The 18748-nt window shown below is 42.3% G+C and overlaps 1 protein-coding gene across 6 annotated transcripts in view; it reads right to left on the minus strand.

Annotated features, from left to right (window-relative positions):
• Positions 1 to 9635: 9635 nt before the first annotated feature.
• Positions 9636 to 18748, minus strand: part of APOD (apolipoprotein D) — a 90324-nt gene continuing 81211 nt past the window's right edge. For all 6 annotated transcript variants that reach the window (XM_032630505.1, XM_032630501.1, XM_032630502.1 and 3 more), the window contains 3 exons: positions 16123 to 16244; positions 12753 to 12841; positions 9636 to 11031 (listed from right to left, as the gene is read on the minus strand). In XM_032630505.1, the coding sequence (XP_032486396.1) occupies positions 10796 to 11031; positions 12753 to 12841; positions 16123 to 16244 (447 nt within the window). In that variant the 3' untranslated portion in view covers positions 9636 to 10795. The remainder of the gene's footprint in view (positions 11032 to 12752; positions 12842 to 16122; positions 16245 to 18748) is intronic.

Here is an 18748-nt window from a genome sequence, read left to right on the forward strand (position 1 = left end):
TTCCTCCTTTAGTTTCTGGGCTCACTGGGGGGGCCCAAGGATGGCCAAGTGATGGGGAGTACTCTAGAGGCTCAGAAGAGTGGTTGCTTACCAAGTGGGACTGCTGTGATGGCCCACATACTGAGTAGCAGCCTGAGTCTCCAAATGACTTCCCAGAAGGTTGCCTGCATTCCTCACCTTAGCAGAATTCTGGCTTTTCTCTCCCACGCAGCTCTTACAAATCATGGCTGGTAATTCATCCATGTGCCATGGAGCCTGGGGGCAGGAAGTGGTGGGCCTTTCTCCTTTACTCTCAAGGCTGCTTCCTTCATCATCACTCCCCCTACCCTGACCCACACCCCAAGATAAAAACTCCTGGAGGCTCATATCAGCTACTATGTATCCCTGTCTGCCCTTTCCAGCTGTGGCCATCTCGCAAACTCCTGCCAATCTCTACAATTCATCAAGAGCTTTGGCTCATTTTTTTCTCATGTAAGAAATATTCGGGAATTCCCTGGAGGTCCAGTGGTTAAGACTCAGCACTTTCACTGCGGGGGGCCTGGGTTCAATCACTGGACGGGGAACTTGGATCCTGCAGGCTGCGCGGCGTGGCCGGAAAAAAAAAAATCATTATTAAGCATTCATTGTACCAGTGTGCAGTATGTACAGAGATGTGTAAGATGTGTAAGACTTCTTGTCCTTAAAGATAAGCTCATAGTTTAAAGAATAAATATAAAACAAAGACTCAGACTAGCTGGTAAATGCCTGAGCGGTCGTAAAGCATTTATAGGTATGGAAACATGGGCACATGGAAATGGCTGGTATATTAGTTTTCTGTAGGTGCTGTAACAAAGTACCACCAAGCAGCTTAAAACAGCAGAAATTTATTCTCTCAGAGTTCTAGAGGCTAGAAGTCTGAAATCAAGGTGTCAGCAGGGCTATGCTCCCTCTAAGACTCTGGGTGGAATCCTTCCTTAGCTCTTCCTAGCTTCTGGTGGTGGCCGGCAATCCTTAGACTTCCTTAATGGTCGCTGCATCATTCTAATCTCCGCCTCTGTTGTCACGTGGTGTTCTCCCTGTGTATTTCTATCTTCACAGAGCATTTTCTTCTTCTTATAAGTACAGCAGTTGTATTGGATTAGGGTCTACCCTAATGGCCTCATCTTCATTTGATTAAATATGCAAAGACCCTATTTTCAAATAAAGTCACATTCACAGGTACTGATGGTTAGGATGTCAACATATCTTTTGGGAGGACACAATTCAACCCATAACAGCTGAGTAGGAAGGAAAGCAAGGGAAGGGCTGGAGAAGACTGGCTGGACAGAACTGGTGAGCTGGTAAGTTGGAGTCATCCAGGTAGAGCAGGAGAGTGAGATTGTGTCATGTCATCTGAAGCAATGTGTACAAAGGGACTGAGGTCTGAGAGGATGCCACCTTTGGGAAACTGCAAGTGACCTAGTCTGGCAGCTGTAAAGGATCTATACTCAGTAGTGGCAAGAGATAATCCTAAAATGTGGCAGGAAGCAGGTCAGGAATCTCATTATTTTCCCACACAAACATGCCTTCACATCTTTACTCTCCCTCTTTGGCTCCTGGTAACCACTTATCTTAGACTCCTACTTCCCCATCACTTCCCACATCCGGTTGGTCCCTAAGTCCACATGATTCTGCCTCCTAAGACTCTCCTAAATCTGACTTGTCCTTTTCATCCCCACTGCTTTAGTTCAGTCCCTCATCATCACACACATTAGTACAACAGCCACCTCATGGATGTTCCTACTTTCAAGCTCACCTGTCCCTCTCTATCTTCCTTTGCTGTCAGAGCCATCACTCAGCTCAGGACAGTGCCCTTACCAGGAGGAAGGTGTCTGAGTAGGTGGTAGGTGGATGCCCAGTGTGTCATGAATGACGTGGCCTTAGCCTGCTGCCTGAGTTTCACCAACCCCTTTCTCATCAGACCCTGGCATCCTCTGCAGCCAACTGAAGGCAGAGCATTAGCTCCCAGAGGACTCCAGCCTCTGATCTGCTCTTTAAGGACTTTTTTCTCTGCAAGTTAAATTACTTCCTAGATTTAAATCCTCAGCCACTCCCCTTCACCTTCAAATTGACATCCGAACTCCTTGTCATGGTTTACAAGGCTGTGGGTAATCTGACCTTGGCCACTTAGCTAGCTTCATATTCCACTGCTCCTCCATAGACCCTGGACCCCACTTGCTACTGAATTCTTTGAGTTCTCTCATGTGACAGTCTTTCTTCTGCCTGGGATGCTGCCTCCTCACCCTTCTATTTCTGGCTAACTTCAGCTTGTTCCTTCAAAGGCACATCAGGATCTGCTCCTGAGAGAAACCTTCCCTGACTCTTCAGACTGGGGTCAGGTGCCCCTCCTTGGTGCCGTCCTAGTGCCCAATTCTAACCTAGATTCCAGCTCCTAACCCATCGTGGCCTCTGAATGCTACATTGCAATGGTTGCTTTTCTTGTTTATCTTTCTCTCTAGACTGTGAGCAACTCAAGCAGTTTCCAGATCTGTTCTCCAAAAGCAGTGTACTGTACCTACAGTACTGCCCTTTTGGCATCTGTGGAGGTATCTTGTGCTTTTTTTGCCTACTTTTTGTCGTTTTTATTTTGCTTTTTTTGATGGAATTCCTGGATTTACACGGACACTAGATGTGGACTCTAAGGCAACCCCCTTCGAACAGGTAACGTTGGCAGTTACCCATGATGGAGACTGAGTAGCAAAGCCTGAATGAGGTGGGGATGGAGCATTTTGCAGGCAGCTGGAAGCATTGCTGCAGATGAGATGTGGAGATTATGTGGAGACTGAAAACTCTTGTCTATGGGTGGATCCCAATTGTAAATTCTTGAAATAACTTGCTTTCAGTCACCCATAACATTTGGTACAAGTTAGTTTTTATAATTTATAGTATTTATAACTAGCATTTTAGAATCCAGAATATTATTTAGCGATTTTAAGGTCTTGATTCATGGTAAATAAAAGAAAAATAACAGCCACAGGGGAACTAACAACACCATCCTTCATAAATGTTGCAAATCTATTATAAGCTAATTTGAAATACAAATATTTGAAATACAAAATATTATAAGCTAATTTGAAATACAAATACAAATTTGAAATACAAAGTATGTCAAAATACTTTAAAAAGTCCTTCAAATGCCAAAAAGATAGGAATAAAGAATAGAACAGATAAAATTATAAAAAATACTTTCAAGGGGATTGATTTTTGAGGCAGGCTCCACATCTACCCATGTATTAACTTCACTCCTCTGTACTAGAAGTGAGGGAAGCGAAAATGAATGACAGTGTCCCTGCCCTAAGGCCCTCATCATCTAGTGGGAAAGGCAGGCTGGCCAACCAATAGCTAAGAATGAAGTAGATGATTTAGGGTTGACACATTGCATTTGTCTTTGGAGGCAGTAATTCCAAGAACAAGAAGAGCTGCCTTCCTGCCAAAGGGAATATGTGAGCTGTTGGCATTCTTAGGCATAATTCAAATAATGAGTCAAACCAGTCCTCAGAGCAGAGAACTGAAAACATTGCGTGTGTTACCAGTCTTTGTCCCTCAGGCAGAAAACTATCACATTGTTTCTTGACCATATTGAATTTGGTGGCCTAATATAATGTTTCCTGGGATGTTCTGGGGATTCTGTTTTCACAGAGTTGCTCTACTACCTGAAGAGTTTCCTTTTAGTTTTCTTATATTATGCTGAAATAAGAATTTTTCTTCATTTTAAATTGCTTTGTGATTTTTTTTTCAGTTTGTGTTTAGCATTTAGGGTACCATCATTCTGTACTGAAAATTGTCTCTCAGCAAGCCACCCATTGGCTGTTCTTTGTGACTTTAAAGGGAGATGTCTTTCTTTAAGATGGTGGCAGAGCTGGTTGTTACAATACTAGACATAATTAATAAACAATATCAGTTAATGGTAAGGTTTGTTTGAGAGCTAAGAAAGATTCTCTAAGTTAGGCTATTCTTTGGTAAAGCACACATCTTCATAGAGTCTCCCTTTACTGTGATAATTCTTTTGCTGTCAGTTGGCAGTGAACTTACTTTTAAGAAGATATGGTACCTCAGGGCTTTTATTTGTGTGCATGAAAAAGATTCTCCTTTCAATGACAGTCATACTTTTCTATCACAATTAAAAACAAGTTTCAGAATGGGTGACATTTTCAAAGAGAAAAAAGTAAGAAGGAAGGAATGAATGAGCTGGGGTATACTTTCTATAACACACAAAGGGACAACAAGAAGTGGACACAGAGAAAGCATTCACACTTAGTAAGGAATTAGTAGCTTCTCAGTTAACGTGTTAAGTACATGCAATCAGCATTTGTCCCTCAAATCAGAAGGAGGCAGCAGAGTCTCATGGGAGGAGGGGCGTTTGAAGATCCTCTTCTTCATGCTTCCTGTGCTGTCCTTGTCCAGATGGCTCTAGATGCTGGGAAGGTCTCATAAAGTCAGTCAGTCCCCTGCTTCCTGGTAGAGTTGCCCCTTAGCCATATGAAACCATATTCCTAATGCTAAAAATAACCAGAGTCTGAATCCAAGGTTTCCTTGTGACATCTCATGTGTCTGGTAGCCCTGGGGAGGAGGATGTCCTCCTCTCACTCACCTCTAATAACATAGAGTATCACCAAGCCTAGCCAAAATTACCTCCTTAGTTATTATTCCTTGACTATAGCCTCCTATGTAGAGGTTATTGACTTGCCAAATGTAACACTGACTCTGTACCATAGTTTTTTGTCTCATGGAGACTGAACATTTTTCTCATAGGAGGTGTTTTGTTGTTGTTGTTTGTGGGGAAAAGGAACAGGAAGAAGTAAAAGAATCCCAATTACCCCATGAGTAAATTACTTCTCTGATAGAAATTAGTGTCCAAGTTCAAGTCATCACTGTAACTAGCCAAATAGTTTTGTTCAAGTCATTTCACTGTGCTGGGCATCAGTTTCTCCATTTGGAGAATGAATATGCATATGAGGGGGATGATATTCCAGTGGTAAATTGTGGGAATGTAGCAGAAATAGCAAATTGGGAGACAATCTTAGTTGAATATGTCACGAAGCACATGAATATAGGATATTTACATTTATTTGCATTGTTTTCATTTCCACGACTGATTCTTTCTGGGCCCTAGGGAATTTATTAATTTGTTCATTCACTCATTCATTCAGTAAAAAATTGTTGAGTGTCCTAAGCTCTGAGGACGCAAGAATGAACAAAACGAGTTTCCTGTCTTCAGAAAGCCTACATTCTAGTGGGACAAATAGACAATAAATACATAAGCAAATAAGTAAACAAAATAATTGCAGATTGTGAAAAGTGGTAAGAAAGAAAATTTAAAAAGTGTATGGGATAGGTGGTAATTGGGGCAATCACTTTTAGGTAGATGCCTGTAGAGATGCCATCTGAGCTGAGAAATGAATGCCAAATGACATGCCAACAACCTTAGCCTCTAAGCTTGCCAAGGTAGAGAGGCTGTTCATATCAGTAACTCCTAGGTACAAAAATGACCCATATAGACTGTTCCCCATGTACAGAACACTTTGTTGACATAATGCCCTTAGGCAGAATGCCAGAGATGTCAGTCCCAGTTTTGTAGATTTCCATAGCAGTAGGGCTGGTCCTGGTCATTACCAACCACTCCCTCATTTGGGGAGGGAGTCTTCTGACTCTGTGTGCAGGCCCTGACCTCACCAGTCCTGCTCTGACCGGGCTGCAGGCAAGGAATGAACGTGAGCTTAGTCACAGCTGAACTGTGCTGATGAAGGAATGGGCATCTGCTTTTTCCAGTACTGCCCATTCTGGCTAGGGAGCTCCTGAGCCCATTTGTCACCTTCTGGGGACAGAGCAGATTCACAGATCACTGGCAGCTCTTTTGACCTGGGAAGGGTTGGAGACAGAAGGTTTGGATTAAAAGCAGGTGAAGCTGGTGACTGCCTATGTAATATGACTGGAATTTTTCTCCTCTGACCTGTCCTCACCTCAATGCTTGAAATTCTACTGCTAGAAGTTAGCATCCAATCCACTCAGTTTTTGAAAGTTTTTTTGTTTTTTAGTCTTTAGGTCTCTGAAGGCTAAATTTTGGGGGGGAGGGGTCACTCTCTAAACATTTAAATTTAACATCTTAAAAGAGACTCACAGATTTGTAGTAATTTGTTACAGCAGCTACAGCAAACTAATATAATTACCAATGCAATGGAAGCTACCTATGTTACTGTATCCAATTGCAATCCCCTCTCTCCACCCTCTGGAGGTAACCTTGAATTTGGTGTTTAATATTCTCTGAATTTCATTATACTTTTATTGCATATGTATGTATCCTGGAATAATATGCCATTTTATATAGAGAGTCATACCAGGACTTCCCTGGTGGCACAGTGGTTAAGAATCCGCCTGCCAATGCAGGGGATATGGGTTCGATCCCTGGTCTGGGAAGATCTTACATGCCATGGAGCAACTAAGCCCGTGTGCCACAACTACTGAGGCTGTGCGCCACAACTACTGAAGCCCACGCACCTAGAGCCCATGCTCTGCAACAAGAGAAGGCACCACAGTGAGAAGCCCGCGCACCGCAATGAAGAGTAGTCCCCACTCGCCGCACTAGAGAAAGCCCACATGCAGCAACAAAGACCCAACGCAGCCGAAGATAAATAAATTTTTAAAAAAAGATAACAAAAATAATTCAATGAGCTATCACTCCCCTGGGTCTCTGAAGAGGCTGAAGAGTTGACTTAAGTTTGGCATTCTTATACTTGAATTATAATTAGTAGCCTAGGAAAATTCAGGAAAGTTAAATATAATACTTCCAATGCATTTATAGAACATAACGTGTGAGACCTTTCTGGACTCTACTCTTATCACACTGCATTTCCGTTACACCTGAGATGGTGGGTTGATTTGTGAATATAGGACCTGTGATTAAAGCGATCTTTATTTACTACCAACAAGGCCCTCTGTACACTTCTAGGAGGCATGAAGGGAGATAAGTAATTTAGAAAGTTTTTGTTTACACAGTTGTCTAAATGTTGTGTTCTTATATTTAAAAGTTTCCCCCCACAGCAATCACTTTCATCTTGATGATTATGAGAAACTATTAACATTATGAATATTTGTTAAATATGGCCAACTTTTATGCTAAAATCAATATTTTGACTAAATATCAAATATGAGATGAAAATAGGTTCCTCAGATCTAAGGTTTTCCAGCAGAGCAAGGTGAACTGAACTAGTTGGGAGTGCTGAGAGGTGATGTGGTGGAAAGCACACTGGGATGGGATCCAAGGACAGTCCCTGCTTCAGTCGACTTAGCCGCGTCCTCCAGCGTCCCCTCCCCTCCCGGCTGGCTGTTTCCTCACCTGCGCGTTATGTCATTAAAAGAACTAGATGTCATTAAAAGAACTGCCTCTAACGACTCTTCCAGGTCAATCATTTATAGTTCTGTGCATTATAGTTTTGTACAAGATTAATTAAGTAAATTTTTTTCTTCAAAGGAAGGGATACCTGTACCTTTATAGAGAAAAGAAACCATAAACTTAAAAGACATAAGCAACTCTTTGTTTTGTTTCCTAATCCTTATCAATGTATACACACACACACACACACGTACACACACTTGTTTTTTAATCAATACGTGTATCTTTTTTCATACTATACATTATTTGGATGTATACATTTTTCCATAGGGATTAAACACATACTACTCACATAACTGAGGTAATTATTGGAAGAAGCCTGTTTCTTTGGGGTTTGACACTCGACTTGCTAGAGGGCCAGGCTGAACTAGGAGGAAGTTTTAGGGTCTAAAGTTTTAGGGCCTACACGACAAACACCAACAGCAAAAATAAAAAAGGAAAATAAATCATTCAGTAATTCCACCATTCTAACATATTAATTGCTTTCATTTCTCTGTTCACTTTTAGTCCTTGATTTTATGCCATCATTTTATGTAACTACAAGTACAACTTAGGTACAATGCTGCCTTCTTTCTTTCACTCAAAAAGTGAACACTTTTGTCTTAGGGCTATTTGAGGTTGCAAGGAACATTCACTCAGGCAAGTCAAACTACCTCAAAAAAAAGGGGTGTGTGTGTGTGTGTGTGTAGGTGTGTGTGTGAGCCTAATCTTAAAGAAATCCAAATTCAGGAACCTTAGACAGCTAAGCTCCACAGGAGCTGGAGCTAGGACACAGACAGCAGTCAGCTACTGAAGCTGCTGGTGGGACCCTGGGTGGGGTCTGGGCTTATCTTTGCACTTCTGTTCTGCACTCTTCATAACTTCAGTTGTGCATCACCAAAAACAGCCACCCCGAACGACACGACCTTATGATTATGACTTACAGAGTTTTCAATTATCCTTTCTCTAGATCTCTTAAAGTCAGATTCTGATTAGATTGGCCTAATTTATCTTTTTCATCCAGGTAGGCCACAAAAATCAGAGGTTTCTGTTCAGCCTGTGGATTGGCTGTCATTAGCACTGGTGGACACACCTTGGTCTTATCGGATGTGGCTGGGTAAGCAGAGCACATGTTCCAGACTCTATCTCTGCAGGCAGCAAGGCCACATGCGGGACCCCTCCTCTTCCTCCCCTCCTCCACCTTTTTCCACCCCCCCTACACACATACAGGTGGTAAGTGTGGGCGGGCAGGCACAGCTCCCATGTGGCCTTGTAGTCTTCATAACTATGAATTTTAATGAGTACACCACATTACAACAAGTGGCTGTTCCATAATTCATGATCTCATTCATCTGTTTTAGTTTTAGTTTAGCTCCTTTTAGTTTGGGGGCTGCTACGAGTAAAAGTATGATGAACATTTTTGTACATATATCTTCCCTTTCATCTGGATAATATAGAATAATCTTTAAATTACATAGATTAAATTATATTCTCTGAGCACTTGCAGGATATAAAACGTAACCTTGTATTTTTTGTTGTTGTTTAAGAAATGTCTGTACCTGCTAGAGATTTATCCTTAGGTAGCTAACAGGCAAAATAATAGGATGTGCTCTTTAGGATTTGCTTCAAAACACTCTATGAAAAAAAATGGGGGTGGGTGGGTGATAGCTGAAGCAAGATTGGTGAGATGTTGATGACTGTTGGAGCTGTTGATGGGTACATAGGCACAGGGGGGTTTACTACTGTCTCTATTTTGCTGTTTACTTCCCATTTCCCTTCTCTTGCTCTCCCTTCTAGATTTTTTGTTGTTTTTCCCCATGTTTCCTCTAGATACGTGGTGCCCCCATGCTATCCTCTGAATGCCCCCCATTTTCTGAGGTTCAATCACCCCTGATACCTACACTGTAAAGGTGCAAATGTAGCCATGTTCATTGTTTTAGATGCTACCAGACAGCTGTTAAGAGGAACACAATCATAGCTTGTCTGATGAGTTAAGAGAGAGGTAAGCAGCTTAACACTCTTGGGAAGAAATGTATGTTCGAAGAGGAGCCAGGTACCCTCTGGTGGGGTGGGCAGTGTGATAAAGCACAGATGCAACAGCAGGCCGAGCTTGTGGGAAGAGGCTCTTCTTCAATACCTACCTCTCCATCACCGCCTTTTTGTCCAGTGGTTTTCAGCCTTTAGGAATTTCAAATAGCAAGCTACATTTTGAGGTCATATTTATTTAGGAAAGTGAAAATTATACATATTAAGTTTCTTGGAAATTTTATAACCTTTAATATAAATCAGTGAAGCATCTCAAGTGCTCAAGGAAATATTTTATGCTCATGCTGAAAATGCAAAAAGCTAATCAAATGGCTTCATCTTCTATTCATTTCCCAAAACATTAGTGGATTACAAATGTTATGTGACCTAAGATTAATCGCAGGGTGATGATTTTGAGATTGTTCTGATTTTAATAGTAAAATGTAAAAAACAACAACAACAACAAACTCCTGGTGGTTCCTGACTCCTTGAAGCTGGGACACTCTGAGATGTGACTATATAACCTTGTGGGTACCTATGCCTGGCAGGGGTTGAGACCTTCTCAGAGCTCCCATGGCTCCCTCCACATGCCTCTGCCTATGGACCCCTCAGCTTGGATTAAAATTGTGTCTTTACTTGTCAATCTCCCTTCCTAGTCTGTGAGCTGCTGTGGGAGGAGACGGATTCTGTATTTTTCAATGCCTGGAATGCAGTTGGGTCCCAGTAAATATCAGTTGAATAAAAGACCCAAAAATTATTTTCTTAAAAAAATTCCCATAGCTTCGCCCTCATAGAGTCTCTTCTTCCTTGCACAGACCCAAGATGGTCCCATTCTTCACCTGACTCTGAAGACCTCCTGATAAGAAAGTAAATGCGTCCAGGAAACTGCCTGTCAGAGACTCAAAAACTCCAAATGATTCCCCGCTATGGACTGCCTACTGCAGGATGGGGCCACCTGGATTCAGGTCACCTGGTATGTGCCTTTGCCATCAGCTTTCCCTTTCTAGAAACAAGATTGTTACCTTTAAATTGTTCGGTGCTTCTTTTTTTTTTTTTTCAACATAACTGCTTAAGGATTTCCAAACATAAGCTTAGAATTAAGAACTCCCCAATAATTAGTCCAATTTGTAGTCTACTGTGAGCACAGCAGGTCAGCAGCAAGTTTATTATCAGGCTTGCAAGGTAACAGGATGGTGCATGGCTAAGTGTTTGGGCCAACTTGCCTTGAGTTCCTCTCCACTAGCTTCTGCTGTCACATTTCCCTTCTGGTATTTGTAATAGTTTGCTGTGGTGGTTTGGTTTGTCTTTATGAGGGGTGGTGTAGGGGAAAAGCAAAGCAAAAGAAGGAACATGGAGTGAATGCAGCCTCCCTTTAGAGCCTGGTTATAGGAACTCGGGGCAGTTCACCTGATCTGTGACAGCTATTTTCTCAATGTCAATGTTATTAGAGGTCAGGATATCTTTGAGATAGGTCACTGTTTCTGGAGGGAGATAAGGGTTTCTTCCCAAGATCCAAACATGATCCATGTGAAAAAGCCAGATGATTGTGGTACAGGAGTACACGAGGGCGTAGTTCTCATAGTCGGTGGCCAGGACCCAGTATGGAGCTGATGGCATGACTGAAAACCAGAGAAAGGCAGTATTAGGAGGGATCAGAGCAAGAGAAACCTTCACCTCTAGGACCCTGGAAGCCAGGCTCTGGGGTTCTAATTCTTCTACATCAGTGGTTCTTAATTGTGACTTCACATGGGAATCCTACGGGAACTTTGAAAAACACCAGGCCTGCCTCCCCTCACCGCGACTCCCAAATTCTGAACTGGAGGCTATTGGTACTTTTGAAAGCTCCTCAGTGATTCCAGTGTGCAGCCAGAGTTCAGAGTCATAATTCTGGATCCCCCCCTCCCTGATTGCTGGTTGGTACCTGGAAGTCCATAATACCTGGGAGGTTTGGCTGTACCCCCTGGACCAACAGGCGGCTCTAGTGCGTATGGAACCACCACTTAGCTAAATGGAGTCAAGAATGTAAGGTTAGGGGCCCCAGGCTTTCCAAGTTTGTACCACTTCCTCTAGAACCCACCGACGGAAGGCGGTAGGGGCTAATGCTGGTCTGCTTGTTTTTCTTATTGTGCGAACTTTAAAAATCCCACCATTCTTAAGATTACGGTAAATCAGGTGGTCACAGGTTATGATTCACTGATTGACATCTGTATAGTGTTGAAAGCTCAACATTGAAACGGTCCTTAAGAGAGAAGGTTCCCCATCTGAATCCAGAAACTTCCTCTGTGAACGTGACCTCCACAGCCAAGGTCCAAGTCAAGTGTGTGGCTGAACCACACTGGCTCCATTTTGTCAGCTCCATCTTAGGCCTGCGGTCCTACCCGCTCCCTTTTTTTGTGAGTCTGAGCTTTAGCTTACTCACAAGGAATACACCCAAGCCAGATTCGTTCCCTATAAACTTCATCTGACATGAAAACTGGACGAATGCCTTTTGCTGACACAGGTGGTTAACGGTCACGAGACCCCTGGGGTGAGAGTGCAGGGAGGAAAACCCCTCAGTTCCTGTCAATGTGGACATACTTCTCTTTAGTAGTCATTCTACTTTCAGCTTTGGCTCCTTTAAGTGCCCCTGTACCCCTTTTGGCGGAATGCAGTGCAGCTGTGAATGCCTCTGAGGGTCGTCCACCTGATTCTACCCACAATAGTTCTTTATGGAGTTGTCTGCTTCGTTTCCAGTCTCAAAGTTCCTTTTCAGTTCAGAGGATATTATTCAGTAACTCCACTTCCAAACACCAAGGAAAACTCACTGCCCAGCTTGTTAAAGTTAAGGGGAAGGTGGACCCAAATGAAACTCCAACAATTTGGCTAGAAAATGGCAGACAGAGCCAGGACTCCAACTTACCTTCACTCTTATCATCTCTTACCTCCAAGATTTCTCACATGTTAGTTGTTCTGCTAATAACTACTAATTTTTCAGTTATTAGTTTCCTCTGGGAAACAAGACTGGCTTGGATCTCCTACGGCTCATGCCCAGGGGCCTCCAATCTGTGCTTCCTCTATTGACACACTTACTGTAGTTTTATAGTAAATCACCTGGGTGCTCGTCAGTATCCACACTGACATGTAAGCTTCTCAGGGACGAGGGCCAGCTCTGTCTTGCTCATCTTTGCATCTCCAGGGCCTAGCCCAGCGCATGGCAGGCAGGAGGTGCTCAACGAATAATTATGCATTGAATCAATATGGGTGACACTCAGATGTGATGGGAGTGCTCGGACCCAGGGCTCTAGTCTTCCGTTTGCATATCTCCTGTTCCTGACACCTCCTGCGAGAAGTGTATACTTACACCAGAAAAACTTAACTGCCAACTTGGCGGGCTCCGTGATGTTCTCCTGGGTGGCTTCACCTTCAATTTGATTCACAGTTCCATCAGCTCTGCAATGAGTTAAAAACAAAAACCAAAAAACCTGAACTCATGAAAAGCCCCAAATCAAGGAAAAGCAAGATTTGTGACACCAACAATCATGGTGGCCAACACTGCAATTTCTGGGTAGGAGATTCTTGAAAACAGGTTGGGTCCTAAATTCCATTCCCTCCCCTTTGCTTTCTTGCTGTCTCTGAGACAGAGCAGAGGAAGACAGCTTTTGGGTGATAAGAATCAACAATTGCAATGCCCCAGGACTGGATAATATGTGAGGCCCTGGTATTTCAACACTGTTTTTTGGAGTGTATGTAGTAGCCTGCGAGGCCATTTGCTGCTCCTGGGCTCCAAACCAAGAGGGAGGAAAAGGGAAGGGAAAAACAAGCAAATAAAACAACCCAACACAGAACAAAGATTTGCTTCTTTAAAAATGAGAAAGGAAAAAATAAGGGCTGACTGGATTACTGAAAATCATATAAAACGTGGAATCTGGAGATCTGCCAAGTTTCCCCCTCTTTGGGCCTCAGTGATATCACGTGGCATCATTTGTCCCATAAAGGGGCTCATATGCCTGGGTTCATAGCTCTGAGACCCCATCCAGTTCAGCAAGCTTCTGATCGAGTGTGGGAGATTCTGACGTAGGCCAGGTCAAAGCAGGCAGTGAGGAAACATTTACCTCACTTCAGGGATTCTACCAGGCATCCAGATCTCAGAGACATTAGATGTGAAGAAATGTGCATCTTACAATTAATGCCACCTTACAATTGTTAGTGTCATTTCTTTTTTAGTGGTATATAAAATGGTGGGGTCTTAAAAGCGATGGTCTTTTTGCTTGGATGGTTGAAATACTTTCACTCTTTTGAAGGGAGCTGGCCCCATTTCTGGATAACTTCCAATGACCCCCTGGATCTAAGGGAAAGACCTAGGGATTGAGGCTATGAAGGAGGGTGCTCTTCCTAGCAGGCCAACAGAGGAGCTTCCTGTTCATCAGTTCTCAGAGGGGCAGACAAACTAAAATTGGAGCAATGGCATGTGTTAGAAAGTCAGTAGGCTATGGTTAGTGGGGATGGATATCCTAGAAACCAGACAATAAGCAGCAGGTAAGGGGGTTGGGGGTGGGAAATGTTCTCTGATGCTCCTGGATTGCACAGTCTGTTTATCACTGAGTAGGGCTGGAGACCGTGCCCCGCTCTCACCTGGGAGTCAACCTGTAAGACGGAAGACGTTCCATTTCTATCTGCATGCAGTTGCTTAGCAACAAACCAGTCTGTTCCCAACAGACTTTCCCCCTTTTCACCATCATTTATGTTTTGCTCCAGGACAGTTTTCAAAATACCAGTCTCTGATCATAAACTCGCAATTTGTTCATAGGAAAAATGCATTTGGATTTTCAAGGGTAGCAGCATATTAGCAATAATAGGTAATATTAAATGACTACCACATGCTAAACACTGTTCTAAGTGCTTTACATGTGTTACCCCATTTAATGTTCACACAGCCTTATGGACGGACGTACTATGATTACTGTCAATTTACAGAGGAGGAAACTGAGGCCTAGAAAATCACCATAACTAACCTAAGATCACATCATTAGTAAGTGGTAGAATCAGGATTTGAAACTGGGCACCTAACCCCTTCAGCTCCCAGCCCTGAGCCAGCTGCTTTGGCCCCAGCATTCTGACACTGGCTAAGGATATTTTGCTCAGGCTCCCTGCCATGCCCCCTGCTTGTTCTGCAGAATCTATATCATTTTCCTGACTAACAAACCTTTCTCCATATGCCTTTGCTCTTAAGTAGAAGTGACCCTAGAGGCAGAGTGACCTAATACTCTGGGTACAGTTAAAGAGGATTCCTGGCCAACTCAGAAGGAGAGCTGGGGGCATCTGATGGGTTTTGGGATCTGTGTCATTGACTCTTGACCTTAGAATGGGACAAAATATTTCAAATAAAGTCATTGTTACTTTGGGACCTATAAAATTCCTGTGAGACCTTCTGGGGGTCTGCATCTCAATTCCTGTAGCCCTTACTGGGCTCTGAAATGAGTGGGATTTTTCTTTAGAGTTGCTCAAGATTCTTACTTTATTTCTTTGGTTTATGCGGGGTCAGAGAGTCAGCCCATTGTACTGTGGCTCACAGGAAGCTTAATGGGTAATAGGATGGCCATGCAAAGCCTCTCTGAGCCCGAGTAACTTCCAGGCTGGGTGGTAGTTGTTTTCTTGCAGTTGAACACAGTTCTCAGACAACTTAGGAAACAAGAATGGCAACCATCCATGCCCTGCCTCTTTCGTATATCTTCTGGTCTCTTCCCCATTTCACTTCTCCCTGGTGTTGAATCTCAGCTTCATCACTTATAAGCTGTGTGACCCTTGGGCAAATTACTTTACCTCTCTGTACCTCATTTTCCTCATCCATAAAAAGAGGGTTAATAATAGTACCAACCTCAGGTTGCTACGGGGATTAAATGAATATCTATGCTCATTTACATGTACATACATAAATAGATGTATATGTACACACATGTATATATACATACACATACACAACAGTGCCTTGCACACAGGAAATGCTTAATTAATATTAGTTACCATTGTTTATTGTTACTCTTATCTTTGTTGATGGCGGGTAGGTAGGAGTTCTTCCTAGGTTTCTTTTTAAGTTTATATTTGCTTTCTAAAGTATGAATTTTGGGAGCAAATATCAGTCTGTTAGAAGTAATAGAAAAATATCTTTCTGGAGGTTCTCCTGTTCACACAACCTAGAGTGTGACTATGTATGTATCTGATTCTTGCTTAATAAGAAAAGGAGTTTTCTAAGAGTTAAAGCTGTCTGGAGATGGGATAAATTGTCATGGAAGATGTTGAGCTCCCAGTTTCTGGAAGGATTCAAGTTATGCTGGATGCCCTCAATCAACAGACGATATAGAAAGTGCTTCTCTCTTGGTTTGGAGGTCAGACAAGAGGGTCCTTTGCTGTCCTTTGCTACCAGAGGGTCTGTTTTGCAATGAGAGCAGGAACCTTGCAGTTTGTGTTACCATGGAGTCCCTAGGACCTCTCACAGGGTGTGGGACACAATAAGGTGCTCAGCAAGTGGTCATGGGAATGAATGAGTGACTTCTAGTCCCTATCATCCTGCCTGCCAAAAGCTTTCCTCTCAGGACCTGTCCTGAGCAGGCAGCCCAGACCCAGCAATGTCTGCATCCTCCCCACACTAGACGCAAGGACACCAGTCACCCCAGGACAGTCTCTGCAGGGCTCCCTCCCGGACGTGTGTTGCCTTTGAAAGCACAGCCTCTCACCTCAGCTCCTTGTTTATCACTTTGATGTTTCCGTTTTCCATTAGTGAGTAGTTGGCTTGGATGCAACTTCCCTTCTCAAAGCTCACTGGGATCTTCTCAATTTCATACCATCTTCCAAGATACTGCAGAGACAACGACAAGCAGAGCAAACCCTGTGGCTCTCTGGGGACCTGCAAACTCTTCCCCATTGTTGTCTTTCAGAGCAGAGCCCTTTCCTGGGGTAACCAGGCAAAATGGGCTGCATTGTTCCCAGCAGCCACTGAGCAAGATATTGACTCAAATGGTAATAAGTGAATCGGATGTGTGGGCATTGGTTGAATGCCACAGTCCATTCCTAAAGTGCTTTTTATTTAGCTATGCTTTCAGTGTCCCCTTCAGTCAAAATCTATCTGAAATTCTAAACTCTGTAAAAGGAAGGGATTGGTTTAGATGATGTAAGGTGCCAGCTCAAATATTTTATGATTCTCCAAGACGTCTTTGAATTGTGTGCAAAGTCAGATGTGTTTACTGTGGGGAGTTGGGTCTCCAGAGTTGGTTAAATTCTCCTCATATAACCCCACACAGGGAGTTGGTCACAAAGGCTTTTGGAAGGTGGTCAAGATTTAGAAGACCTGTATTATTCCTCCCCTGGGGGCTTGCTCTCTGTCCATAATTTTGGTGCACAGAGTCATCTTTAAAGGAAGTGAGCAACTGCACGGGTGAGGGTGAGGGGAGAGAGGCACGCTCCTGCTTCCATACATTGCTGGGCATAGAGACTGCTCTAATCTACAGCCTTCATGAGGGCAACTAGGCAATATCTAGCAAAACTAAAACTACATATACTCTGGCCCAACAATTTCACCTCTGAGAAGGTATCCTCCTGAAATTAAGAAACGATGTATGCATAAGGTTATTCATTGCAGTCCTATTTGTAATAATAAAAGACAGGAAATGGCCTAAGTGAGCATTAGTAGGGGACTGGGTAAATAAATGATGGTACATCCATACAATGGAATGTTATACACCCTCTTTTAAAAGAGCTATATGTAATTATCTCCAAGATACATTTAATGGAAAAAGAGCCAGGTGCAAAATAGTGTATATATTCAACTAACTTTTATGTAAAAATGGGGGAAAAGGTTATTATATCAGTTCTCTATTGCTGCTGTAACAAATTACCACAAATTTAAAACACCACAAATTTATGGTCTCATGGTTTTGTACATCAGAAGTCTGACACGGGTCTCACTGGCTTAAAATCAAAGTGCTGGCAGTGCTACATTCCTTTCCAGAGGCTCTAGCGGAGAATCTGTCTTCTTGCCCTTTCCAGGTTCTAGAGGCCGTTTGCATTCCTTGGTTTGTGAATCCCTTCCTCCATCTTCAGAGGCAGCAAAAGCAGGTCAAATCCCTCTCACACTGCATCTCTTTCACTCTTCTTCCATCATCACATCTCTCTGACCACAGCTGGGTAAGGTTCTTTGCTGCTAATGATTAGGTTGGACCCACCTGATAATGCAGGATACTCTTGCCATTACTTTAATCACATCTTCAAAATCCCCTTTTCCATGTAAAGAAACAATTTGCAGATTCTGGGGAATATGGCATGGACATCATTCTTCCTACTGCAGTTATGTATGTGCTTTTTTATATATGTACATATTATCTCCCAAAAGATACACCATAAGCTGTTTTTACTGGTTGCTACTGGGGAGGAAAACTGAGGCTGGGATATAGGGGTGGAAAGGATGTATGTCCTTTTGCATCTTTAGAATTTTGAACCATGTGAATATATTTACCTAGTCAAAATATTGATTGAAATTATTTTAGAAATTTAAAAATGTATTACTCAACAAAACAAAATCAAGGAGATGCAGTCACCTTCAAAAAAGTCAGAATTTGAAATGAGAGCATACTGCAAATAGGTAGCAGTATTGCTTCGGTCACCTGGCTCTCTGCTAAAATATCTACCCATATTTAGGGCATAAATGTTCACTCATTCGTTAAAGGACATCTTTCAATTAAAGTCACTGAACTTAACAGGCATTTAAAGCACTGAAGAATAAGTTTAAAGGTCAGCTGCTTTCATAGGCATTCTCAGAAAATCCCCATTATATACAATGCATTTAAAATAGTTCTATTATTGTTAAGGTGACTTTAATGCTCCATAATTAAAAACGAGGACACACGATTTTCCAGAAAGGAAGAAACTCAGAGGTGGAAGATTGCTTTTCATGTCATGTTCCCTCATGATCTCATAATATTTTTGTGAAGGTCTTTTTGTCTTTGGGGGTCTCCGTTTCTCTATCTCTATGAGGAGAATGCAATGTTTAAAGATAATTATGAAAAGGAAGAAGTAAAACTATCTCCATTTCCAGATGACAGGGTTTTATATATAGAAAATCCTAAGGAATACACACACACACACAATTATTAGAACTAACAAATGAATTCAGCAAGGTTAAAGATACAAGAATTAATATATAGAAATAAAATGTATCTCTATACTTACAATGACCAATCTGCAAATTAATTTAAGAAAATTCCATTTATAGTAGCATCAAAAGAATCAAATTCTTATGAAGAAATGTAACCAAAGAAGCATAAAACATACTCTGAAAACTACAAAACATTGTTGAAATAAATTAAA

Source organism: Phocoena sinus, chromosome 4 (genome assembly GCF_008692025.1).
Source record: "Phocoena sinus isolate mPhoSin1 chromosome 4, mPhoSin1.pri, whole genome shotgun sequence".
In the NCBI taxonomy this organism is placed as follows: Eukaryota; Metazoa; Chordata; class Mammalia; order Artiodactyla; family Phocoenidae; genus Phocoena; species Phocoena sinus.